The 27958-nt window shown below is 43.1% G+C and overlaps 1 protein-coding gene across 1 annotated transcript; it reads left to right on the forward strand.

Moving 5' to 3' along the window:
- Window positions 1-236: 236 nt before the first annotated feature.
- Window positions 237-27346, forward strand: RASGEF1B (RasGEF domain family member 1B). The gene is made up of 14 exons (XM_058024056.1): window positions 237-374; window positions 12375-12557; window positions 13998-14120; window positions 14896-15033; window positions 17609-17824; window positions 17924-17998; window positions 19291-19386; window positions 19966-20068; window positions 20767-20846; window positions 21234-21329; window positions 22709-22804; window positions 24437-24560; window positions 25194-25266; window positions 26063-27346. The coding sequence occupies exons 2-14, from the start codon at window positions 12381-12383 to the stop codon at window positions 26085-26087; spliced, it is 1422 nt and encodes a 473-aa protein (XP_057880039.1). The 5' UTR covers window positions 237-374; window positions 12375-12380; the 3' UTR covers window positions 26088-27346.
- The last annotated feature ends 612 nt before the right edge of the window (window positions 27347-27958 follow it).

The following is a 27958-nucleotide window of genomic DNA, read 5'->3' on the forward strand; positions in this document are numbered from 1 at the left end:
TGCTGGGCCAGCGGCACACCAGCTGAGGCTGGCATCAGCACAGGGGACACCTGCCCGCCGGTGCCCGCTGCCCGTGGTAGCCCCAGCACAGAGGACACCTGCCCGCCGGTGCCCGCTGCCCGCGGTGCCCCCACAGGCCGCTGAGGGCCGGGCGGGCCGCACCGCGCCCCGCCTCCCGCGGCACGGGCGCTGCGGCGGGAGGGACGGGGCGGGACGGGGCGGGAGCGGCGCTTCCCGGCGCTTCCCGGCGCTCCGCCCGCCGCCGGCACAGTCCGTGCGGAGCCGAGCCGTGCTGTCCTGTGCCGTGTCGGGGATGATGAGTGCGTGAGAGCCGTAAAGCAGCGTCTGGGGCCGGGAGCACCTGCCGCTTGCAGGTATAGTCTGCGGTGCGTCTGGTCGGTCCATCCGTCCATCCTTCCGTCCATCTATCTGTCTGTACATCCATCTATATATCCATCTCTGTCTTCTTTGCCACCTCCGGCAGGACGGTCTCATTCCTCCTGGTGTTTAATCTCCTTCCTGGCTACCCAGTTCTGTGCTGACAGAGCTACTTTTTGGGGGGTATCAGCATACTGGGGAAGACTTCAACCCAGCAGTGGTGATGCAGCGATTGGGTTCTTATCCCCTTCTCTATAGTAAGATAAAACAGGATCCTAAAACTGCATGATGTGATTTTTTCCCTGTGGCTCTAATCCTTGGAGAAGCTTTCCCTCCTTTTCTTTACACCCGGTAGTTCAACTGATTAGTGGGTTGTTTTTTGTTTTTTTGAGTTTTTTTTTTTTTAGTGGGAAGAATAAAAAAGCACTGATCTACCAGATTGTGTTTGTAGGGCTGAGTAAAATGGGGGTGTGGGCGGGATATGTCTGTGTGTATGTGTATGTGTGTCACTGGGCATCTGCCGAGTGTGAGTGTGATAAAACTTCAGCCTCCTGCGCTGTGTGGGGTAGCAGCAGTTCAGGGGTACGAGGCGAGTAAGGACTGTTAAATGACCCCAGATCAGTGTTAAATGACCCCAAATCAGTGTTAAATGACCCAAGGTCAGTGTGTCAGTCCGGACTGTAAGCTAAGGCAGCCCTAACAAGCAGTGCCTCCCAGTCTGCCCGTGTGTAAAGCTAAATACAACGCAGGGGGATGAGGAACTCTTCCAGAGGAGTTCTCCGGAACAGAGCGGAGGCGGGCTGCCTCCTCTCAAAGGGCAAGAATGGCCTGAAAAATCAAAAGAGCCGGGAACAAAGAGGTGCTCTGTACCTCGAGCGGCTATTTCTAAAGCAGGAATGTTGAGGGGGCTGCTTTCAGTGAGATTAGCGCCTTGGTGGGCTGAGATGTCATCTGTGCCATCTGTGACAAACTGGGACTTGGGCAGGCAGGACTGGGTCTCCAGGCTGTCTGTTTTGAAAGCTGAGAAGAGCTTTTTGAAGTACGGCTTCCTCAGGCTTATCTTAGGGCTTCCAAATGAGATGCCTTGGAGAGAGGCTGTTAATCAGCTGAAAATCAATGCTAAATATACTCAAGACAAGCAGCTAACTGATGAGCTGTACCGAGAGAACTGAGACCAAGCTCTGATTTTGGATAAGCTGAGACCGAGCTCTGATTTTGGATAAGCAGTGGGGATATCACTCCTTTGAACAGCAGGACTGAAACGGGCCGCTGTAGGATTTGTTAAATCTTTGTAAAAGAGGAAAGAAATTACTGATTTAGCAGGGGTTAAGCTCACAGCTGTGCCACACGCACTGAGTGAAAGGCTTTTTTTGTGTGGTGTGCTGAATCCCTGTTGGTTTGCATTCTTTGTGGTTTCTTTCTGCCGAGGTTTTGGGGGACAGCTCTGTGTGTTGGTGGCTGTGTGTGGGTTGTGTGGGTTATCCAAACATTCCTCGGGGAGTGCGGGGTCACCGTGCCTGCTCCCGGCCTGTGCGGTGAGTGCTGGCACACTGTGACAGGAGTGACAGGCACAGCTCAGCCCTGGAGCGTAATCAGTGAAGGAATATGGACTGGAAAAGCTGACAGTGTGGGGCTTTACTTTTCTAACTGGGTGGTTAAAAAGTGAGGTTTTCTTGGGGTGAAGACAGGAAGGACTGTGTGTGGATGATACTGCCAGTCTGTGCTGTACATCACTGTAAGGCTCTGCTGACATATCCCAAGGGCTGTTTGGGATAGATTGCCTGCATTTCAGGGGAGGAAGCACAATCTGTGATTGCACATACTTAAGGATTTTTTCCAAATGTTAGTAAACACACAGGTGTACTCTGCAAGCACTGACAAGCACCCTTTGCTTGGCACGGGTATGAGGGACTGAGCCACATCATCTAATAAACACTTTGATAGAAAATGAGCTTGTAAACAAAGCTTCCAGAGAGCATTTTGCAGCCACAGCAAGACAATACATTAATTTACAAACAGGAGGCAAAGACTCCAGCTGAAAGCTGTTGCTAATTTCTCCTCTGTTCTAGCTGCTGTAAGAAGTGGTATTAAAAAACTAAATTGCTACTGTGAGGAACCTGAAGGGGTGGCATTTAGTATGGCTGTATTTTTAAATAGGAAATGTGCAGGATCATGACAACAATCCAGCTCACTCTCCCTAGGCGGCTCCAGAATAGCACTGAATGACTCAGATCCATGCATTCTGGCTATTTTGGGTTCGATTCATCAAAATGCATCTTCTCCCCAGAATAAAATGTTGCCCAGGTCACCTGCCCCTCCCAGGGGGTGAGGTACTCTGCCTGCTTCTGGTCACACCTGGAAATAGGGCCAGAAATGCCAGGTAACACACCTGCAGAGAGGAGCCTGGGAGCTGTGAGACCTTCGGATTCGTGAGGAGTAAGACAGAGGATAAATAAGCTTGAGTCAGCCTGGGGAGTGGGGTATTCTGTGAGGTAATTGCTCTCATTGATACAAGGCCAGGTGCTTTCTGCATGAATGTAGCGTGCTGAACTGACTGTACTTGTCCATCAGGACTAGAGCTGATCCTCCCTTAAACATCCTGCTGGGGTTCAGACGCTGTTAGGCCACGTTTGTAATGATCTTTTCACAGCCCAGCGTGGTGTCCATTTGCTCAATATCATACCTACTGGGTGGTGACTTAATAGCTGTAATTGTTGCAGGGCAAGGAGCGTTTGGCCATCGATTGCACAGCCCAGGGGTCCACCCTGAGTCGGGCACGGGAACTGCTGCTGGTCCCGAAGGCTGGCACAAACCAGGCTGCTGTGGCCCTGCCCTGACTGGGGAAAAACATCTTTGCAGTCATTTTGGCTATAAGATGCTTCTCTTTGATTTCCCAAGGAGTCAAGCAAGCTGATTGCAGACGGCTGTTTACAAGTCCTCTGTACCTCAGACCCTGCTCTGTTCTAGAAGCTGCCGGCTGATTCCCAGCCCAGATATAAATGGGTGAGAGGCAAGTGTAGCTGGTGCAGATATGGAGCTGTACTTCCTCTCTTAGCTGACAAAGTGCAGCCATCCAATTTTATCTTCAATCTAGATACTGGAAAGTATATTTTTGTTGTTGTGGTGATAGTGGGGTGATCAGTTAATACTTTGACTGAAGTATTTCTGTTGCAGAAACTGTGAATATACTGCTTTCAACCTGCTGTATATTGAAGTGTCAGTGAAAATTCTGTACTGCTCATGGAGACATAAGGACTCAGTGATCGGGGAAAAAAACATCTTATGAATTGTTTGCCCTAAAACCAGCATATTTTTCTGCATCATCTAAATGGCAGAGACATCTGGCAATGAGGTTTTAGGTAGAAACAGTTAAATGAAATTTAGTACTGTTATTTAACACTACAGCAGCTTGCTGTTGTAAATTATAACTTGGCTGCCTATTATGATTACAAAAGGGAAAGGTGTTTTCTTTAGAAGTGTACTGTACGTAGCACCAAAAGGTGTCTGCAAAGACTTTTTGGGATTCAGAAGTTATCTTGCTTTGATGAGGTTGAAGAAGGAACCATGTCAAGAGATCTTCATGCTTAAGGCTAGTACCATGCTCCTGGCAGTAATATGAGATACACCTTCTGTACACCTTTTGAAAAAAGATCTTAGTGCTTAATGAAAGGAAATAACCCCATAGTTATCCCTCTTTGTACTGTCAAGCAGAGGAATGCAGTAATGAGAAACTGACTAAAGCCACGTGAGGAGCTTGTAGCAGAGTCAGAAGCAGATCCAAACAAGCAGGTGCCAGGTCTAAGCACTGAAATAATGCCATAATAATTCTGTTTCTGTGGATAGATATGGGAACAGCTCTTGATGAAGCTAGTTATTACTCTGAAATGGTCCAGAATGTGCTTAGCTACTGCCCATGCAGATAGAGAAGGTGGATCTTCTGGCTTGGATCACCTGGGGTGGGTTAGGATTACATCCCTGTCACATCCCAGGGTTCACATCCCTGCCACATGGAATGGATCACACTCCCCAAGGTCAGTGAAAGTCTAATACCACAGTGATTCTCTTCTGGTGGTAGTGTAGGGGAATCTGCCCCCATTTTTTGTTGAAAACGTCAAATTTCAATTTTGTCAGCTTGAAGTATGCAGGAGGCACAAAGTCTGCTACAGAAATTATGCAGAGTGCAGAACTCTGTAGATACAGAGCTACAGGACTCCTTTCAGAGTTCTGATTCACTGCGGGGGGGTCGCATAGCATGGTGGCATCACAGGCCGCATCTGTCCACCCCACCCCACACCCCATTCCTGGACATCTCAGGCACCGTGAATCAGCTGCTGAGTCACTGGTTTTACAGTGTGATGTTTTGGAATAAAGCATCACTGCTGTTCCCTTGCCTTCACACTCCTGACCTCAGAGCTGCAGCAGCCCATCAGCTGAGTGAGGAGCAGCATCCCAGCTGCCCCTCTGCGGTGTGGGAGCCAGGCTGCTGAGCTCTTCTGCAGCCTGCTGGTGGGTGGCAGCCCTGACAAACCAGTCTGCAGCTGGCTGAGCAGAGAGGTGAGGTTTTAGTGTTTTAAGGCTGTATTTTTTAGTGTTTTAAGCTGTAATATTTAAGAGCAAATGGCAAAACTGTTCTGTGCTTCACTGGGTCCAATAAGGGGAATGCTTTGCTTCTAAAATCTCCACCCTGCTTCAGTAAGGTAAAGGACTGGAAGGCTTTAGTAGCATTCTTGCTTTCAGTCCAGCTGTCAGCTCAGAAATTTTGGTAGAAAAGAGTAGCTATGTGTGTTGTCTGTATTTTAACATGGGAGGTGTTTCATTGAATTCTTTGGCTGGCCTGAGACTCTTGTGCATCTTTTTCCTTTTCATTCATTCTGTAAATCCCTCAAGTTTTAAAGAGTCGCTATGGAGCATGCAATGGACTGAACTTTTCTAGAATCTCATGTGCCTTCTGACATTTAATAACTGCTGTGCTAATTCATCATGTCACTTTATAATATATACTTATCCTGTTTAATCATGTTTTAAACTTCTCCTCTGAAACTGGGATTAGCAAAAAGATGTACAAGTTACAAAATCCCCACGCTTATATGGGGAAAGCCTTATTTTGCATTCAAATGGTAAAAGAACAGCATCCAGATGAAGAAATTACCTATGAAATTAAAAATAACTTAAAATGAACTTAACAAAAATATTAATCAGTCACTAATGGAGCATGCTTCATATCTTTTTAAATAATTGTGGTCTCTTCAGTTTTCTAACCTACAGACAGAAATCTCAGCAGCACTGTGGTCATGGTAAGGGACAAGTGCTTTAAGAAATTATATGTTATAGGTGTGGCATCCTTTTAGTGTCATGTGTTTCAAGGCTGTTGCTTTTGTGTGTCCAGCAACACGGACAAATTTTATCATGTGTTTTGTTTGGGAGGAACACATGTCCTGTCCTCACCCTGGACTGAGTAATTTTCCTGCAGCTGGGATTTGTGCCGTGATGCAGTCTGCCTGCATGTGCTCCTCTGGCACTGCAGCAGTGCTGGCACAGCCACTTCCAGCATCATTAGACTCTCTCTCTCTTCCTGCCCCACTGAAGAAGAGGATGGGAAAGGATAGAAGGGGAGGTGAGTTGTGGGGCTTAAGCAGGGAACATGGATTTACAGCATATCAGCAACAAAGAGGAACTTGTTTGTTTCCTTCCCTTTTTTATGCTTGCAGATTTGGGGAAATTCAAGCCATTCTTAAATGCCCCAAAATGTTCCTAATGCTCCCAAGTAAACCCACAAATGTGTTCATGCCCATCACACCTCTGCTGTTCAGTATCCAAGGACTTTAATTTCGAGTCATTCAGGATTCACTTAATTACTGTGCCAGAGTTCTCATACGTGAGTGATCAGTCAGCAGTGCTGCATCTGACCTTCCCAAATCATCAGCAGGGTCTATTTATAGACCCAAGAAAAATGCACATTCAGGAGGAAAATGCCCCTACTTGAAATTCAGTTCCTGTTTTAATCTTTGCTTACTGGCGTTTTTATTTTCCTTTGCAGCTTATTGTTGCCTGGGTGATTTTTGGAAAACTTTACAAAATTGTTCCTCCTCTGCTGTTTTAGTGAAAACCAAAGAGTGCTTTAAGGCTGAGTCAGGTTTCTTACATGCACCTCAGGTCTTTTCTTGCCCCACCAGCAACTGTGCAAGGTATATTTTCTATTGTTATGGCATTGTCCAGCATGGATAGTTTTGGTCTTCTTCCTCTGGGCTGGATTCCTTATGAGAGGTTCTTAATTTTGCTCTTGATTTCAGTCTGGAAAAAGCCAATACCACTCCCCTTTTCATGTCCTGTGTGAGTAAGAAAAAATATTCTGTACTCTGCCTCTTTAAAGATGCACTTTGTAAGTAATTCTAAGAAGGAACTATAACTCAGGGTTGGTGCTGAAGTCACACTCTGAGAACTGTATGGCAAATTCATCACAAAGAGTGGAAGCAAGAAGGCTTGAGCTGGGACAGTTCTGTGATCTTAATTTCTGCAAGTGAGACACACAAAACACCCATCTTTTTTTTTCAGGTTTCTTATCTTCTCAGTAGCTTGAGCTGTAAAATTTCCCTTTACCTTTCAGTGCTAAAAAAACCAAAAAAGGCTTTGTGAGTGAAGCACACACACCAGGAAGAGCTGTGTGGAATGCCATGGGCGGCCCCTGGGTCAGGTGTGCTTTTGTTTTGGGCAGCCTGGGTGGATGCCCCAAGCACTGCAGGATTCCAGCTGCTCCAGTCACCTTTATCCAGGGCCTGGCTCAGAGAGCTCTGCACAAACACACATGGCATGGGGAACAAACAGGGAGAGTTAGAGACATGCACATGCCTGCATGGGTGTGATAGCACTGGCATCAGTGGCTGGAGCACTGGAATGGAAGGTTCTTGGCTTTTCATGGAAGACAGGCTGGGGAGACAAGGAGGGGGTGTAAGTTTGGAGGAATATGGGGAAATTGTACAGGAGGTTAGGGATGAGGTTAAGAAAGCTAAGGACCAGTAAGGGCTTCTGTAGGCTTGTTGCTAACAAAAGAAAGAGCAGGGATAATGAGAGCCCTCTCTGGAGCTCGGCTCCTGCAGGGAGTCAGTCTTTTGTTTTGCCATACCTCAGTTTTATGATGGCATCCTTAATAACAATGGGGGATGGTAATCACCTGTTAAATGTGGTTAAGGGTTTCAGATTGTATGGGGAACAGCTCTGAGGGGTTGTAATTGGCTTTCTGAAGTTTGCATCTTTTAAGGGGAGGTGTGCCTTAGGAATGCTACATTCCTCTGCCTGAGGGATATAGTGTGGGAGAAAACTGTACCTGACAATGTTTGGCAGTGGCTTTAAAGGCACTTTTTATGGCTACTACTGAACTTCTCAGTGGGTGCTTCTATGAAGGATACCAGCTGTCCATATTACTGGGTTTGTTTTATGAATCTGATGTGCAGCCTGAGCTCTTCAATATAAATTAAAACAAACCAATGCAACCTTTCACTGTTTATAGTAGAAAACGGATTTTTTTTTTTGTTTAACATAAAGGTTTGGAAAAGCACTTGGCAGCCTTGGAAGCCACGTCTGATTCCTTTAGTTTTGCCAAACTGAAACTTGGCTCCAAGGAGATGGTGGGGGTTTGAGTGCATCATCTTTGGCTCTCACTCCCTATTTACAGTGCTGTTCTGGGAAGGTTGAGGCTTCTTTCTTGTCAGAGGCTACTCACAGGCAGAATATGGACCCCAGTCTCATATTCACATGGCCCAAGGTCTCATGTTCTCCATAATGATACTAAAGGCAGAAAAAAATGTTGTATTCCTCTTTCCATAGTGCAGAGTTTTTGTCTTCTCTCTATCACAGGAGAGCATTACTGGTAAAGCCAGGAAATTATTTCATTGCTCTTTCCTTCAAGTCAGATCTTTAATAAAATAGAAAACAAAACAAAGCAAAACAAAAAAATCCCACTCTTTTCATTCTTGGGAAAAAAATAGAGAGAAGAGATAAATGGCTTTCCATGTGATTGCTAGCCAAATGTTTCCAAAGCCCAGTTAAAAAGTTCCAGTTTTTAACTCTCAGAACATTTTTCATTGGAATAATATTTCTTGTCTTTTTTCCCAATTCCTGCTTGTCAGATCTTGCCCTGCTGTGCTTTGTCAACAATATTTTTAGGTTCCAAGACACCTCTGCTCTGTATGCCACGGATTTGTGGACCATTATCTGCTCTGCAACCAAATTTCAGTTTCACTCAAGTTATTCTGAAGGCAGGGTTCGGCTGAAGCTTTAGCTAAAGAAGCTTCTAATTAGAATTAAGCATGCTGCTTTGTGCCTCCACCTCCAAATAAAATACAGCAGAGGAGTCAAAGTCAGGATAATAAAGGAGTCATGCTGGAAAAGCACATGTGTTGTATGAATCACCCCATTGACTATGCTATATTTATCTCTGTCACACTTTGCTATCAGCCCTTTTCATCGCAGGGGGAACGTGTCCTGTGTGCTGCTCACTTCCAAGTGAAACCCAGATCTGACCACACAGACCATCACCACAACTTGGTGTCTCACTGAGGCAGGACTGAACCCTCTCTGTCAAGCAGCTTCCAGAAACAGACAGCAAACAAGTGAGACAGTATGTGCCCTTTGGGAGAGACTTTTGAGAATTTTATTTCATGGTTACAAATTAATGGCCTGCTGATTTTTTCTTTCCTGTTGATGAGGCCCTAGGAGACTGTGTCTTCAACCTGCCTGATTTGTGTTGAGAGGATTGCATGAAATCAAAACTAATTGCTGGCTAGTCTGGCTAAATCCCCTGCACGTTCCAGTCTTACCCTGAATCAGGCTGGTTTGGTTAGTATGAGATCTGGGTTGGAACAACTACTCACCTTGGTTTTTTACAAGTGCTAATATTGGTTTCAAGTTGTTTTGCAGATGCAGACTAGCCTTTCTCACTTCGCTGTGGAGTAATACCTTGGAGCCACAGTGCTGCAAATGTTTGGTGGATTGCAGTGTTTACACACTGTTCACTACCACTTGCATTTTGACTGAATAAACTGTGCTGCAGTAGCTGGAAAAAAATCTGAATTTTGGTGCAAACAGGACATCTTTCAGTGTCAGTGGGCTGAAGAATATTTTGGAGTTGGTTCAAGTCTGTGGCTTTTCATGCAGGATATGAAAACCTAGGAAACACTGCAGAAGGTTCCTGTCAGCTCCTCAGTAAAGTTTTGTTCCTTAAACTGGGTTAGCCTTGCAAAGAACCTGAAGGACCAGGAGTCTTTGTGGATCAGGATGCTTTATTGCTGCACAGCATGGCCATGGTAGGCTTGCACTTCACCTGCCCAGTAACTTGAACTCCCTTGTACAGGAACCCAGTTAAGTTCAGCCCTGCACTTTACACTGTGGCATGTGGATTTACTTTGTTCTCCTCCAGTTAGTCGGGCTGCATAGAATTGAAACGCTGGTTGAACAGCTGCATAGAGTGTCTGATGTCACTTTTCAGGCACTGAGACTTTTCAGTCTTTCCCATTTTGATGCAGATATCTTTTGGCACCTCTCAAGGTGGAATTAGCACAGGTCCTGTAGGCCAGGAGGCTCTCTCCACTGTCCTTCTCTGCCTTTGTTTTTGGCTTTCTTTTGCTGTTTATTTACTGAACCACTCAGGCTTGTGCTGGTTTGAATGTCTGCATTGTCTGGACACACTGCCAGCAGCAGCAGCGAGTCTGTGTGGTGCTCCAGGTTGGAGCTAAGGAATCTGGCTAATAACTTAATAGCTTCTCATCTGCACCGAGCTCACTCTGAAAAGTGCTTTATTGTGGGCTGGGGAGCACACAGATGGCAGCACTCTATTTGTCTCCAGGCTGTCACATCACTAGTTGTTCTCAAAACGGGTGCCTTCACAGGCTGGTGTTCACTGAGGCCTGTGGCTTTAAAGAGCCTTTTCCCGAATAAGATTTGATACAATGGGGAGAAAAGAAACAGCATCTGCTCTTACAATGATGGCTCAGAGGCATTAATGCTTTTCTCATGCACATGTCGACACATGAGCACAGCAGCCTGTGGATATTGTGTTCTCAGTTTGATCTCCCTTGCCTTGAAGTTGTGGGTAGGGTTGGAAACAGAGTGCCATCCATCCCCTTTTGCGGTTTGTCTGTCTCTCCCTGAATGCCCATCAGCACCAGTAACTCTCGGGTTCTCTAGCTGGTCAGAGTGACCCCAAGATACGTTAGAAAGTCTCTTTTCCCAGCCCAGAGATCGAAGAAGGAGTCAGAATTCCTCAGTTCTCATTCTCAAGGTTGTTTATTGTTTCTTATCTATAAAATTCTTTCTCCTGGCCTGCCAAGGTCTGCTCAGCAAGACAGTCAGAGGCACTCTGCCTGCCCTGGGGCAGTGTTATCTTTTTATACTAAAAACTACGTGTACAATATTTACAATTACTTTCCAATACCTATCCCCTGTGTTAGACAGTGAGCTTCTACTCTAAACCAATCCAAAAGTGCCAACATCACCCAGAAGATGGAGGCCAAGAAGAAGAAGGAGAAAGGCTGGACACACCCAGATCCCTCCACCTTGCCCCCTGAACCCCCATTCTAAAAACCCCAAAAATATCTATTTTTCACCCTGTGATAAATTCACTATCATTCTACTTAAACTGTCGTGGCTTGTAATCCTTCATATAAGGTTGGTAATTGTTTTTCCCAAGGGCTAAATCAAAGGCACAGGGGTCTTGGGCTCTGTGCCAAGGTCTCTGCGCCCCCTGGGCAGGGGCTCGAGCCCTCCAGGGCAGCCAGAGGAATTTCCTGGGTTCCCACAAGTAACTGCTGCAGTAGAGTTAAAACCAGCTTGTTTGGGGTTAAAACTGGGCACAAACTTAGCTTCCCATCGAGGCTATAAAATCTAAGTTCCTTAAACTGACAAGAACTGCTACTCCCTGAAAGCAGGGAAGGAGGGCGAAGGAAGGAGTTTATAACTCAACGCTCAAGCAATCAGAGAGATTTTATCTTTTGGCCTTTTCAGATATTGCATTACCAGAAGAGCTCCTGAGTGGTCCTGGCCCCCTTGCTGCCCACCCACTGCTCTGAGTGACTAAACAGCCTGCAGCACTGACTGATCTTTTCCTTGGAAAGACATTTTGATATTTTGATTCCACAGGCACTGAGATGCAAACTGATGAGTAATTGCTTTATTTTTCCTAAAGCTGGGAAACACAAGGCTGGATAGTTTCACATTTTCACAGAATCTGGGGATAAGGTTTAACAAAACTCTGAATCTGGTCTCATCTTTTGTATCATTGGTGAACTTGGACAGCAGTGGTAAGCAACTATGCCCAGGCAAGTTTTTCCAAATTTCTGTAGAGCCACTCAGAGGGTAGGTGGAGGCAAATGCACTGAAGCATCAGGCTTTAGCCTGGGTCACGCCTGTCACAGTGTTATTGGGAAAACCAAGCACCAATTTGCCAGGGTGGAGTTGGGAAATGGGAGGATTGGGATTGCAGTTACATGGCTGTCGTGTTGCATAAAGAAGACTGTCCTCTCACATGACTTTTTCAGGGCTTCACTTCAGTCTCTCTCCTTCTGCACTGGCACTGGGACAGCCTGAGCCTGCTTCCCCTCAGAGTGCTGCTCTTAGGGAGCTGCTTTCAGGATTTGACCAAAGTGAATGATATGTCACATCTCCAAAAGCTTTATACAAAGTCTGAGTTCCCAAAACCTGTTAGGATTTTTGTACCTCCTTCTAACTCTTAGCCTGGACATCTTATCTGTCATTTAATAAAGAAACAGCAAGATAGGAAAGAAGCACCTGGCAATTGTGACAGGCAGTGGTGAAAGGCTGTGTGGCCCTTTCCTGAGGGGCCTGCACAGGCTTGAAAACAGTGCCATCTTTACTGTGTGCAAGTAACCCATGACGTGACACTGAGGTTTTTTTTCTAGTGCTGTATTATCTCTGGGAGATAGAAAACCCCTTACATTGTACCTTCCCTGAATTATCCCTTATCTCTTGTGTGTCTGTCTCCTCAGGGCAAGATGCCACAGACACCTCCCTTTGCAGCCATGTTTGACAGCAGCAGCTACAACAGGAACCTGTATCAGTCAAAAGAGGACAACTGTGGAGGGCTCTATTACCATGACAACAATCTCCTGTCGGGGTCTCTGGAAGCTCTGATCCAGCACCTGGTACCCAATGTGGATTACTATCCTGATGTAAGTTAACTGTGTGGCCAGGCCTGATGTGTCTCCTGAAGGGAAACACGTGCTGCAAGAGCAGATTGTGTCCCATCCATGGCTGAGGAAGGGGTTCAGCTGGGTGACCAGCAGTGATAACAGGTGCCTTACCTGAGTGCATCCTGCAATAACTCACCCAGCTTAGGAAGTCCAAAGCTTTATTACTCCCGTTGTATGGTGAGCAACTTGTGACTCATTTATAAAGCACACACCTAGACTGGCTTATGGCTGATGGACTGTGTGTACCATTAACCCCCAAAAATGCTGCCAGGCAAGCTCAGGAGGAAGGCATGACCACCATTGTGACAGAATGAAAGTATTTATTGCAAAACCAAGTGGTTTTAGTGCATATTTCCCATTGTTCATCTGAGGTCAATGTGTACTTGCAACGAGCAACCAAAATGTTGGACTAGTACCACACTATTTAGGATCAGCAGAGGCTGGATGTGACAACAGGAGGTTTGTCAGTTGGTAATTTTTGACCTGTGTGGGCACATCCATGCATTGAGACAGTTTCTGTAATTCTTAGAAAAGAAGATAAAAAAGAATGGTATCAAAAGGTGGCAGGAAAGGGCAGCTGGGGATAACTGATGGATGATGAAACTGCAACTCTACTTGTAAACATAAGAGAAGACATAACTCTGCTTATATTCAGCTTCTGTTATTGTCAGAGTTCTGTTCACATTTCCAAGACATGATCTTTTTTAACTTGGGTCAGAATTAACAGCAGCACATTACCTAAGCTACTGCTTAATGCTTAGTGTAAACTTCAGATATGTAGCAATTTAGACACTGGTTGGTCAAACAGGATTATTTATTCCTAGTTTCTAGAGCCAGAACGTTGTAGAGTCTTTGTAGAGTGGGTGCCATGGATACTTAACTACTGGCAAAGTGGAAAGTGGAATGGATATCCTAAATATTCGTCTCACAATGAGTTCAAATCATGATACATCAAAAATCGAAGTAAAATAAGGAGCCTCCTCTTGTAACCTCAGAATCAGTTACTGATTTTTATTCTGTAAAAATAAGCTGTGTAGTTCCCTCTGCTTTCACCCAGGAGATAAAAGTTTACTGTAGAGCAGGAGAAGATGAGTTGAAATTTTGTTCTGAGTAATTTCAGATAATAAGCTTGCAATAAGGCTGTGTGCAATAGGAGAGCTAAACTACCTTTGCCCTGCCTTGTTTTGGTTTAATCTTGCATAACTTGGCTCCAGCACAAATTTATAATATTGGTTCTGGAGCAATGATAAGCGTTAAATTAAATTATTACCTCTGTAGTAATTGCTTTTGGCAGAGCCACATGTAGTTTTCTTCTGCAGATAGTAAAGTACAAAGAGCAGATTTTTCAGGAAGGCATTTCGAGAAAATATAAAAAATGTTGGTAATTTATGCTTTTCTGTGTCTTCCTCTTGCTCACAGAGGACGTACATCTTCACCTTCCTGCTCAGCTCCCGCCTGTTCATGCACCCGTACGAGCTCATGGCCAAGGTCTGCCAGCTGTGCACTGAGCAGCAGAGGCTCAGCGAGCCTGGCCTGGACAAGGTGAGGTCCCACACTCTCAGGGACTTCCCAGCTCCCTGCCCAAACCCTGCTATTCGAAAAGGTCCTCAGTGGGATAGAACAGACTGAAAACCTGACACAGGCACTTAGAATGTGACCCTTTATTCAGTGAGATTCTTGGGGAATTTCCATACTGCTCAGCCTGTCCTCCATGAGGGCTGCTGCTCCTGCTGCATTGCTTGTTTTACCAAGAGGATCTGTGAAATAGGGTCATGAGCAGACCAAAATCTGCCCTCTGAAAGTCCAAGGCAGAGGTTTTGTTGACCCTTGTCCTTACTTCACTGAGAATCAAAAATCATTTTGTGGTCACTATGCCCAAGGCATCCTCTGACCACCACATCTCCTCATCAGCCCTTCTCTGTCTGTACACAGGTTTCTCCCTGTAAGGTGTAGTGCATGCATATGTCGTGGCACAACCGAAATTTGCCACTTTCCTTGTTGAGGGTTAGTCATAACTTACAGAAACACTAATCAATGCCTTGCACTGAGGCACTCCTGATAATGAGGGGAGTCATTTCCACCCACCTGAAGCCCAATTTCCAGGTCAGCTAAACCAATGAGAGTCTCTTCATTGGCTTCCATGGCCATTGGCTCTGGCATATAATCCAATGCTGAATGAAGTTAAGATTAAAATTTACCTGACATTCATGCCCTTATGCTCCACAGTATCCTGCAGAGCAGAATTGTCTTTCCTTTGAGCTGGATATTTCCTGCATTGCTGTTACATGTAACATTCCTCACTACTGTTTCCATATAGAGCTGGACCCAGAAAATTGCACCAAAAATCCTGCAGTTGTTGACTGAGTGGACAGAGACTTTTCCTTATGATTTCCGAGATGAAAGAATGATGAGGAACTTAAAGGAGCTGGCACAAAGAATAGCCAGTGGGGATGAGGTAAGCTGTCTGCACACAAAGTTACTGGATAAAAAGGCATTCCTGTTACCGCTTTGATATTGCTGTTAATATCAACATTATTAACAGTGTGTGGCTCTGGGTGCTTAGGAAAACTTATTACCAAGGTGCTGGTAGGGAAAAAGTTCTGTCTGGTACCTAAGCCTAGGATGAAACCACACAGAATAAGCAGATCTTCTCCAAAGCATGGGCAAGATTCTCTCCACCTCTAAGCCCATAACATAATCCCATTTTGTGCAGACAGGCACAACTTGGTGGATGTTAGTATTTGTCATTTTACTTGGAAGAAGCTAACTGGCTCAGTAGCTGAGCAATCCCTATTAATGTTGATCATTTCTTGAGTAAGGTGTGTTGGAATTGGGCCTTTGACCTGTAGGTCAATAGAAAAGTTATAGCAGGTTTGGGGAGAAATTTCCAAAACAGGAATGGACCAGAAGGAATTGTCTTGAGCTTAAAGTATCAACTCAGAGGAAGTGTGTCCTATTCCTTCCTGTGTGGATGGAGCACACAAGGAAATCTTGAAATCCCACTTTTCAGATGGAAGTTCCACGTGGGTATTATGAAATATTTTGATGCTTAACTGATGCTTGTCTGTTAAGTACTGAAATAAACTCGGCCAAAAGCCAAGGGTTATATTTACTTAGTGGAAGGGAATTAAAAAGGTGTAGCTGGCATAATGCTGCAATTGCAAAAGACACTGGAGTGACATTTGGAAGAAGTATAAACACAAGTAGCAATTGCTAAATGGCGTTGTGTTTCCAGTGTTCCTCAGGGACCAGTGTTCCTTATATAAGCTTTTAAGTAATGGTGTGGATGAGGCAGCAAACAGCACATTAACAGGTGTGGAGGTAAGCTGCGCTCAGAGAAGCTGAGAGTGCTGCCAAAGGCCTGGAAGGGCCTTGAGCCTTGAGAGGCTGTACACAAGCATGGAAAAGAACAAACCTAAACTGAATTTGGAAGCTGAAATACATTTTGATGTTGTCAGAGTGGGGAGGGACAGAAGATGGGACAAGAGAGTGAGATGTGGTATGAAATACAAATGAAAAAGAGACATAATTTGATGTGCCAGCTGAAAGTTGCAAGGTAGTTCCAGGGAGCTCTGGGCTGGGAAGGGGCAAGAGGTGTGCCCTCACTCCAGGGGGGGATGGTTGATTTGTTTCTAGATACTCTTCATAGCAAGGTAGGAAATTGAATTCAGTTCCAGGCAAAGTAGTTGCGATTGAGGGCTCACACCCACTTGAAAAGTACTCACTGGCACAAAGAGAAAGAGCTGCTTAGCCTGGAGGAAGTTGAGTTGGTGGATGGAAGAATGAAATGAGAAGAGGGAAGGGTTGTCTGCAATGAAGTTTCTGGCACTACAGACAGTTTAAACAGTGAAATCGTCTACTGAAGGGAAAGGCAGATGTACAAAGCTGCTAGAAACCGTGCAAAGGGAGCAGTCTTACTCAGAGAACTATAAATCCTTACTGGCTGTAGCTTTGAGGGTTTTTTGACTTTGATGTTTCCTTTAAAAAGACAAAGTTAAAGCACTGCAGTAAATTGACTTGTTTTATTGTGAGCTGCTTGGAACAGTAAATGGCAACTTCCTTGACCTTACCTTTCTACAGATCACTTGGACTTTTGAGTCATTACCTTAAAGGATACAAAAGAAGAGTTTCCTATTCCTGCTCACTACAGTTCTACTTAGAGCTTTTTATTCCACTTCCTGAATTATTGTACTCCAGTTCTTTTAAGAGTTGGTAGTAAGAGTACAACCAAAGCCTCTCACCACACTCACATATCTCTCCTTTAAAACAACATATTTGGGAAAATCTTTGGAGAAAAGGACAAATTTATCAGAGTAAAGGAAAAATATTGCTGCCTTGGAGTGATCATACTATAGTTTGCAGACAATAGTTTTTAGATGATCTTTTTTGAAGCCACTTAGGTTTTGCTGTAATGGCTTTAGGATGGTATGTGGAACCTGGAAGAGTAACCCCCTTGGTTACACAGATCTATCTACTTAAGAGTTGAGTTCTGCTCCTACTTTAAATTGTCACTCCTGGTAACTTAAATCACTACATGGAAAGGCCTACAAAGGCAAAAGAAGAGAGAGATGCTTTTATTATCTTCTACTTTTCCTCAGATTCACTTCAAGTTTGAGCTCTGACTTTGGTGATCACTGGTCGTGATTTGCTGCAGAGAGAAGCAGGCCCTTTGTTTATCACTGAACGGCCACGTATCTGTTTTTTTTCTGTGGTCTTAAGCAGGAGAAGATGGAGTATTTTCATTTCTTGTATTTCTTCCTGTGGTGGTTGGTGCTTTTCAGGGAGTGGATTGAACACATCATTTCTTTGAGCTGACTGGGTCAGTATTGAACCTGAGAGACAATCACTGCTTAAACCCTCAGCTGGATTCCTTTTGGTCTGATGAGATGCTGATATTACAAATTCATATAATAGAGCTTACCTTGACGAGAGACACAGGTATCAGCATCCATCTGCTGTGGTGTTGTGCAGACTTTAGTGCTGTATTCTCCCATTTTGGAAGTGCTTTCTGACAGTGTGGTGTTTAACAGATGTACAGGAAGAGCGTGCAGCAGCTTCTCCAGACCCTGCTCCGCAAGCTGGCCGCCGTGACCCAGTACGAGGAGGTGCTGGCCAAAATCGATGCCTCCACATCCACAGATCGCCTCACACTCCTGAAAACCAAGCCCCAGTCCGTGCAGAGGGACATAATCACGGTCTGCAATGATCCCTATGTGTTAGCTCAGCAGCTGACACACATAGAGCTCGTGAGTTGTTACCCTCCCAGGGATGACTTTGTCCCTCCCCTCTTTTTGAAGTGCAGGTTAACAGGGGATATGACCTGGCTGCTTCTGTGCTTTGTTTAGGAGAGACTCAATTATATTGGACCAGAGGAATTTATCCAGGCGTTTGTGCAAAAGGATCCTTTGAATAATGACAAGGTAATGGGAGCAGATCTGGAGCAGCTCTGAAATGCATCATTTACCATCAGGTGCACCATGAGCTGGGAGTGAGGTCCAGCAATAAATGAGGACCATCAGAAAACAACCTTTAGTTAAATATTTTGTTAATGTTTTTTTTCTTTCTGGAGTACAACTCCTGAAGCTCAAGAACTCAGCCAACAAATGGACTTAAATGAACACATTTCACTGGGTTTTCTGACTTAGGCTAAGGGAGAACTTAATCCTGTGAATGTTTTCCCCAGGCCATTTATGTGGCCTACAGCTGGAAGAAGCTGAATTTAACTTTGCCTTCTGCATTACTCATTTTCAACATCTGTTCTTCCTTTTTAGTAAACTGAACTCTTTGCAGCCAAGTAGCATATGGGGGAATTTGCAGGTAGAGCAAATAGACATAACAAAAAGACCACAGAGGGCTCTAGGTCTATGTGAGATGGAGGGAAAATATGCAGTGTTTTTAACCAGCCATGATGGAGTTGTCATCTCTTTGAATGCTGTTTTCAAAATGACTTAATTTTTTATGTTTTTCAAGATGACTTAACCTCTGTAAATAAACTGTGACAGAGTCAATCCATTAAAACTTGAATTATCCTTAAACTGACAAACAGAATAGAATGATGCAAGTCTACAATTTGATGTTCAGTCAGATGGTCTCTGAAATTGTTTTTCCAGATAGAGATCACTGAAACTGCTGCCTGCCCCTTTTTAGGCAGCCCTGAGATGTGGTATGGGAATGATTCCAAGGTGATACAGCATAGCACTGCTCAGAAAAGGGATAATCCCATCAAAATGGTAGAGCTGATCTCCCAAACTTAGGATGCAGTATGTCCATTTGTCATCAACAGCCAAACATAATGTGCCTGACATCTGTTTTCCTGCTGCACTTGCAGAGGGCCTAATGTTTTACCTACTCCATCAGGGGGACAGAAGTAAGGACTGAAACAGTGTGTGCATTCAAGGGAGCTTTATGCAGATATTTATCCCTGATTGTTTGCATAAGTCTGTCTTAGCTCCTTAAAGAATCCCAGTAGGACTTAAAGCATTCCACATGCCTGCTGGAGTGTTTTACTGGGCCAGCAGCTCAGGAGGAAGTTACACATGGTTGAATACTACCACTGCTGCTTTCCCTCTAAGGTTTTTTTGTCACTTTGGGTAATTTGAGTTATTCCTGGTTACTTGACAGTGTTTGGGAATGGCAAGGCAGAAAGCCAAAAGATATCCCAGGGAAAAGATGGAAATGGTGCTGAAAGTTGCTGTTTTATTTCTGTCTGTAGAGCTGCTATGGGGAGCGAAAGAAGACTCGGAATCTTGAAGCCTATGTGGAGTGGTTTAACAGGCTCAGTTACTTGGTTGCAACAGAAATCTGCATGGTGAGCAAAGACTCTTTGTGCTGAAAGGTTTTGTTTAGTTATCAAAAAGTGTGAAGCCTTTTCTAGTTTGGTGTCTTTAGGACTTTCCATTCTCTTGGTTCTGTAATTGTTGACATTTGGATGCAGTCAGAGCATGTCTGAGGAGGAAATTAGTGCAGTGTTTTTAGCATTATACTGGTGCCTCATCCTTGTTGGTGTGACAGTGATGATTTATTCTGGGTTAGCCCTTCTTGGTACGTGAGCGTGTCTGGCCTGCTGTTCTCCTCTCTGGAAGGCCCTTGTGAATTGAGGCACATTCTCTCCTCTGGCTGACCCTCTGCTCTGCTCTGCTGCTCTTCATATCCTTCTTCTTGGCAGAGCCTCTTTGCCTGTCCTTGCTCTCTGCCTGCCCAGGGTCTGGTTTGTCCTTGCTGTCCTGAATGCTTTTGAACACAATAGTGTAACTGCTTCTACACGTAAAGGATAGTGTGAAACTGTGCTACATATGGAAAAGACTTTTAACAGGGGTCTTATTTCTCTGGGGATGTGTCTGAGTGCTGTTTCCTGCTGAGCATAACCCTACAAATGCATCTCTTGCAGCCTGTGAAGAAGAAGCACAGAGCAAGAGTGATAGAATATTTCATCGATGTGGCACGGGAATGTTTCAACATTGGCAACTTCAACTCCTTAATGGCTATTATTTGTAAGTATGTGTACTCAGATATTATTTTATCCCTGTTTAAATCTGAATAAAGTGCTTCACACAGAAGGCTACTGCTGAGCTTGGTCAGCAGCATGAAGTTGCTCAACACTGTTGTAGTGCTATGTGTGTACTATAAAGTTGGTGTAAACCAAAGTTTTCTTTGCAACTCTTCAGAGACCTCAATCCCCACTTTTTTAAACCAACTTCAGTGCTAGATTGGAATAGTTACTTTCCCTGCGATATGGAGAATTGAAATGTCTTCCATCATTTCTGTCACATCCTAGTGGTTTGAAATCCACACCTCTTTATATCTGGTAGGAAAATACTGGGAATATTTTTTTTTTCATTTGAAACGTGAAAACTTCATAGTTGGATGTAGTTTTCAATGAATTGTGTAAGAGATGGTGTTCAGAACATTCATTTGAACTTCCTGTTGTATGTACGTGTTTTATCAAATCCACATTAAATAATGTCATAGCATTTTTTTAGAGCTTTCATTCTGTAAGAGATGAAGATTTTGTTTCCAAGGTTATTTTGGAATTTAAAGAAAATAGTGACTGATTTCTTGAGTAGCTTCATTGAAAATACTTTTTATGGGTCATAGATTCTTTGCTTTATAAATACTTACTGGTCCAAGCTACCTAGAAGATTTTTTTTTCCTTTTAAATACTCCAACAATCTCTTTCTTTTATATCAAGCTGGCATGAACATGAGTCCCGTGTCTCGATTAAAGAAAACCTGGGCAAAAGTGAAGACAGCCAAATTTGATATTCTTGAGGTAAGTTTGGCTAATATTTGGACAGGAGGCTGTTTATACCATGTTACTTTAAACTGCTCAAAAATGTGAGTTTGGCTTCATTACGACATTTAATTTCGTTTATTTGTGCTCTTAATGGATACTGTCCAGCTGACCTTTGTCAAAGTCATGCAGTTGCAGCACTATATGAGTTTGCGATTTATCCAAGAGAATGTGTTGGATCCCTTGTTGTGCTGAATAGACATTTTTAAAATAAAAAATGATCAAATGAACAGACAGAGCGATACCACAGTCCTCTACAAAGCTGCATTTGTGGGGCTGTTCAGAAGACCTTTTCCTTTTTAAGAGTTGCTCAGTTGAAAAAGGGTTGTGTGTACCTCATTATTTGCATCTTTTCATGCCTTGCAGCATCAGATGGACCCTTCCAGCAATTTTTACAATTACCGAACTGCTCTGCGCGGAGCGACTCAGAGGTCCCTGACAGCTCACAGCAACAGAGAGAAGGTGTGTTTGCAAATGAATTGGCAGTGCGAAAAGGGAAATGTGCTTGTTAAGTTGTGTGGTAAACCTTTATCCTGGAATTCTCATTCTCAGCAACTCTTCCCCTGGTTGGCTTATAAAAAGCTGCCAGATCAGTTTGGTGCTGGCTGAAAGTCCAAACATTAAATGATCACTTTGATTATTTCAGTGAAATAAGTACATTGCCTCAGCTCATTTCTGTTTGACAGACACCTGTATCTCACAAACCCATACCACAAAAAGAAAGGCTAAGACTGACATGAGGTTGCTAGTAATTTGTTTTTAAAGCTGCTGCTTGTGCTAAACTTCCAGTATTCATGGCTTAAGGTGGAAAGGCTTTAAAACTTACTCATAAAAGTTGTTCCAAACCTCAAATTTAGACAGAGCTGTGGCTTTTTTTTTTTTTGTATATAGTCTTTAGATGCAGAATCTCAGTGGTAGTTCATGTGGAAGGGAATCAAACAGCTTCCCAGCTGCTCCCCTCTTGGAAGCAGCTGCTCATCAACTCCTTATGATATTAGGACTTCATGCTGTGTTGAATAAACATGATCTTGGAGTTCATGGAATAAACTACCAGGTAGATGAAGCAAATCCACGTGCAGTCTGCTGATCTATACTGTTGTTATACATGGAATGTCTTTCTGAGTCCTCAGGATCTGTTCACATATCATTCAAAGTACCAGAAGTCTAAATATAAGAGGCTTACTTCTTTTCAGAGAAAAGTCAGTTTCAAGACTTCAAAAAAAAAAAAAAAAAAAAGATATTGAAATATGGCACAGTGAAATGTTCTGTGGAAATAATAAGTGGTATTTGTTTTATCCCCAGTTGTAACAAGGATGTGTAGCTGTGAAAACTTCCATAGGATAAAAATTAAAATAGAACCATTTTAAGAAAGTAAAATTCTCCAGCATTATCTAAAGAAAATTCTTTGTTCAGTTGGCAGGAAATGCCTCATTTTAAGCCAGTCAGTACCAAGGCTCCATGACTTGCATGAGTTCAGGGAATTGTAGCTCAAACCATTTGTGCTGCTACCCCAATATTCCCTACCATGCTTCAATGGACCTCTCCCCTCATTTACCAAGTCAGTCCTGTCAAGAGGAAAGCTACACTATGAGATACTCTGCAGGAATTATTTGTAAGAAGTAGGTGCCTCTGACCGTTTATCTTCTGGAATCTGCAAGGAAGAAGAAAAAAATGAAAACAAGAAGGACATCACATAGAAATGGAGGGCTTTGTGGAGAGACTTGTATTTTAAAATGTAGTGAATGCACAGCTTTTGTGTAAAGATGTAGAATCATTTTTCTCTGTAGACCATTGTGTTTTGATACAGGACCAGACTGACAATAATGCTGCTCTCTCCCTAGATCGTGATACCTTTCTTCAGCCTCTTGGTCAAAGATATTTACTTCCTCAATGAGGGTTGTGCCAATCGCCTTCCCAATGGCCATGTCAATTTTGAGGTAAGGGGAGCACTGAGTGGGGTTTTAGTCCAGGGTCAGCCCCTTTAACAGAAAACTGAAACAGATCCCTGTCCAATTTCCACTGGGTTCTGGGAAAGCAAACATAGACTGGAATTTGAGTGTATCTGTTACTTTTCAAGGGAGCTGAGAAGTAGTCAGGAAAAAGGACTTTTATTGAAGATGGAATGTTAATAGAAACTTTCAATATTTCCAGGGTTTTTTGTGGGGGGAAGAAAAGTCAGAACTTCTTCCCCGTGCTCAAATTTGTCTCAACATTTCAATTCACAGGTTTGTTTTAGTTAATGACAAAATGTTCAAATATGGTGTTTTCAGGGTCCCCTGTCGAAGGAGAAAATGATTGAATCTGACTCCATGTTCTTAGAAGGCTAATTTGTTATTTTATGATATGATATTATATTAAAAATACTGTACTAAACTATATTAAAGAATAGAGAAAGGATACTTACAGAAGGCTGAAAGATAATAATGAAAACTCATGACTCCTTCCAGAGTCCAACACAGCCTGACTGTGATTGGTCATTAAGTCAAAACAATTCACATGAAACCAATCAAACAACCACCTGTTGGTAAACAATCTCCAAAGCAGCAAAACACAAGAGAAGCAAATCAGGTAATTATTGTTTTCATTTTTCTTTGAGGCTTCTCAGCTTCCCAGGAGAAGAATCCTGGGTGAAGAGATTTTTCCAGAAAATAGGACTGTGACATTCAAATTAGTATTTTAGGGCTTTATCTTTTAATTCCTCACATAAAAAGCAAGTTCCTCCTTTAACAAGATATATACACAGCATTTTCATGCGAGTTCCAGATTGTCTCTGCAGAAATATGTGATAGAGCATCAGCAAGGGAGTTTTGACTCTCTTGTCTTCCAGTAGTTTCTCTGCCTCTGATTTCATGCTTGTTATCTGACACAGGGTGAGTTACCCAATGATTTGTTTCCTGGTACTTTCAGTTTTCAGGAAGCCTGGGTCATCCACACAAAAGTACAGTACATTTCAGTTGCAGTCATAGGCCTGAGTTAGCCTAAAGATTCTAAGCCTAGGCTGTGCAATGCCCTTTTGCTGAAGGAATCCACCTGCACTTGTGGCATGTTAACTTTAATTGAAAGAGCTTATCAAATAATGGCATCAGCATGCTACATGGGGAGTGTTTATTTTTGGCATACATTTCCAGCAAGAAAATAGAGCATTCATATTTACTAAGTGACAGGAAACATCTGGATTTTGAAATGTCAGTATTAAGCATCTGATGTGAAAATCTATGTATTTAATTGCAAAACAAAAAGCATAAGCATCAATGAAGTTAAAATTTGGGCATAAGGAGTGTTACCAGCTCCTTGAAAGAAAAAATTAAGTGTATTTCATCTACTGTATTTGTATTCACAACAGAAATTTTAACAAGGTGAAGGAGTGGGAAGTTACCATAGATTGAAACAGGAATACAGAAGTTAGAAGCTGAGTTGTTGAGTCAGATCATGTTCACTTCTATCTTAAAAGCCAAGGCAATTGAAGCCTTGGTCTCCAAACCAAGATCTCTCCTTCTTATTAAAAAAATATTCAGGGTAAGCAGTGCTGTTCAATGTATAGCAACCTCTTCTGCTTTGTCTTCTGACAGAAATTTTGGGAACTGGCAAAACAAGTCAGTGAATTTATGACATGGAAGCAAGTGGAATGTCCTTTTGAAAGGGATTGGAAGATTCTGCAGTACTTGCTCTCTGTCCCAGTCTTCAGTGATGATGGTAAGGAGCTTCTGCAGGGGTGGTGTCACTGGCTACTGCTTAAACTCATTCTGTGTTAATTTGTGGCTTCCTCACAGTAAGGAAAAACTGTCCTGAGGACATCTCTGTCTGGCAAGTGAAAAATGTTCCTCCCTTACAAATGACAGAGAAGATACGATTTTTCTTTTATGTGTGTATAGTCTGTGAGGGTCAACATTGGTTCTGAAATAGAATGAAGTAATGTGATGTGGTCCCTGTAAATCTCACATGAAATGTATTTATGTGGACTTTCAGGATACTTTGCACTGAAGGGAGCTGCTTAAGGAAGAAAACAGGGACTTCACTGGCTGCTTACAAAGCACCATGTCCCTGGGCTCAGTTTATTTTCTCTTGAGTGCTTTCTTCTCCTCATGCTTTTGAGTTTCCACTGGTTGGTTTTTCCCCCCTCAGGGCTGTCTTTGTTCTCATGCACAGTTTGTTAGCATTGCCTGGGTGCAATTATAAGCAATGCTATACTTCTTAATGGGATTCTGAAGCCCTAAACTGAGGGATGGATAATACAGGCCTGCTTCATTTAACTCAGGCTGCTTTGCAGGGAGAGCAAATTTTAAAATGCCAGTAGGCCTAACATAATGTATTTGCTTCTGATTGCAGCACTTTACTTGGCTTCCTATGAAAGTGAAGGTCCTGAAAACCACATTGAAAAGGACAGATGGAAGACACTAAGGTTTGTGTCAGAGATTACCCAGATCAATAAATAAACAGAATAGGATACAGAGCAAGCATCAAGCAGTTAAAACCAAATGGAGTGTTACATGTTTCAACAGATGGGGTGCAGCATAGTTGTAAATCCCCCCACCCCAGTCTCTTGACTCTTGGAAAAAATAGAACAATCATTCTTTATCTTAAACCCTCTCAGTCCTTCTTTCCCTTAGGAAAGGGAATTAGAATAAGTAATTTTGTATTTTAATTCTTTGTGTTATTCAGTGAAGAAAGAAAGTGCTTTCTGAACTCCAAGAAATCCCCACTTCATCACAGAGCACTCTGGATGCCACACAGATGTTTTCATAGCTTCTGCATCCCTTTCTGCATCAGCCTTTCAGACAGGGCTGAGGTTTGCCCAAAGGTCACTCTGGGGCAAATGCATTAATGAAACCAGCTAACAATTTAGAGCTCAGGCTGGGGAAAAATATTCAGCAAAGTCTTATTTTTGGCTTTTCTTCTACTGCTATTAGAATGCAGCCTCAGCAGCTCTTTGATTTTACTAATTGTGGCAGGATATGTGAACCATTGAGGCTGGGGATGTAACAATTCCATCTGATTGATTCCACTAATTTTGAGGAGGAGACAAGAAGAGAGTTACTCACATCAGGGCACAGACATTCCATGTTACACAGGGTGACAAGACCTGTAGCAGCTGGAATCTCAGTTTCACAGCTTCCTTATCACAGTCACTCTGTCTGAGAAGATTTACATGGTTCTATGGTTGCCTTTACCCATTTGCATTTCCCTCTGCCTTTCAGGTCAGCGCTTCTGGGCAGAGTCTAGAGCACACCCTGTCTGCTGTTGCTGTGTTACACGGATTGCCAAGGGCCATGGCTTGGTTTACTTTTCTGTGCGCTGAGTGGCACTCAGAATGATGAAAGATGTGCAGTCAGTTGCAATATTGTGGCAGCAAAGATGAAAGAAGTTAATTCAAGAACAAACAGGCGACTTCACCCATCTGACAGATGAGATAAAATCACAGCCCACTCATCTGGGATTCAGGCTGAAGTATTGATTGAGAATCCTTTGAAGATCTCAGATGCCGCCTATGAATCATTTCACACCTGGATGGAATATTCTTTCCTTTCCTTTTGCTGCAGCTTGCTGCTGCAAGGACTCTGCAGAGCTGCTAGAAGGACTCACAGGAGGCTACAGAGGGGAAATGTTCACTGTTCCTTTCAGTGAAACCCAAGTCTGCATTGAAGAGCTCTCATTCCTAATAAGCTGAATATATCCCAGAAGTTTGGGATTGCTAAGAAGGGAAAGGACTGGACAAAAGAATTGGCTGCTGAGGAGAATTTCTCCCTACCGCTGTAATGGTGGCTGGGTTTTTTGTCTTTTTCCAATGTGTTTTTGAGTTGGCTGCTGGCAGGCAAACTCATTATTATTTTAAGTTATTTTAAAAATATAAAGTAATAAAAATCTAAGCTGTGGTAGAAAATACACCTGCTATAAAAAGGTAGTAGCTATGTAGCTCTACAACTTCTAGGGAGGCTTTTTCTTTTGTTCACTTCTTTACAGCTAACCACTACATGCTACAGACACACTTATTTTTACTGTGAGGTTTCCTTACTCTTGATTTTCCATACTTGACCTTCTTCTTTTATTAGGTTGAACAAGCTGACTTTTCTAGAATAGTCATTGAGAAACTGGCATAAAAACTGTTGAAATGTGAGAAATGTATGTTTTTATTAAGTAATTTTTATAACTGCCTTTTTTTTGAAAGGGTAACAGTAGAGAACACAATCCACTTTGAAACAGCAAGATACTGAAAAGAAAAAAAAAAAGTCTTCTCCACTCCAGCTATGAACAAAACAGTCTTCCTGTGTGTTTGCTTTAGGGATTATGTTTATGACTGTGAAGTAGTTCACTGTGTTACACACCTAATGAGTTTTTAGTAGCTCTGAATACTTAGTCACTCTATCTATCCTAGGAGGAACCTGATTGAAAAAGAAATACAAAACTGAGCTGTAGCTGTAGATCACCCTGGATGCAAAAATCAATAAGCAAAGTACATACTTGGCAAAAAAAAAAAAAAAAAAAAAAAAAAATTTGCAATTATTCTGCTGCTGTTGTTAAAAAAAAGGAAAAAAGTAAGAATAAATATATTTATTTGTTGCACTGCATCTCTTGAGTTTTCAGGTAAGGTGGTTTTTATGTTCTGTGTGTGCCTTTTCAGGCATATATTTTTATTTTAAATTCCACAGTAACATGTCTGAGGTAGCCTTTGTTAATGGGGATACTGTCCTTAACTACAGCTGTTTGCTGAAACAAGGCACTAGAAGTCTCTGAGTTATGTATTCCACAAGGAATTCCCTTCTCACCTGGGTTTCAAGCCCTGACAGAGAAGATTTCCTCTCCTCCTTGCCCATTCCCTGTGTTGGGGTGAAGGAGGAAGAAGAGGCCAACTCTTGGAAAGGAGAAAACTGCTTCTGCTGTGCACAGGCCTGCCTCCCAGCTTTCACCAGGTGAGGTCGTTCCCATCCTCCCCTCTACATCCCTCCCCTGTTGCTGCTGGTGCTTGAGAGGGGAGTGAAAATCCCAAACCTCTGGCAAGCCAGAGCTGCTCCTTCAGCTGCTCCTTCAGCCATTATTTAACTCGGTGTTTGATGTCAGATTCTTGCCATGCTCTGTGCCCTCTGCTCCATCATTTG

Source organism: Melospiza georgiana, chromosome 5, assembly GCF_028018845.1.
Source record: "Melospiza georgiana isolate bMelGeo1 chromosome 5, bMelGeo1.pri, whole genome shotgun sequence".
Taxonomy (NCBI): domain Eukaryota; kingdom Metazoa; phylum Chordata; class Aves; order Passeriformes; family Passerellidae; genus Melospiza; species Melospiza georgiana.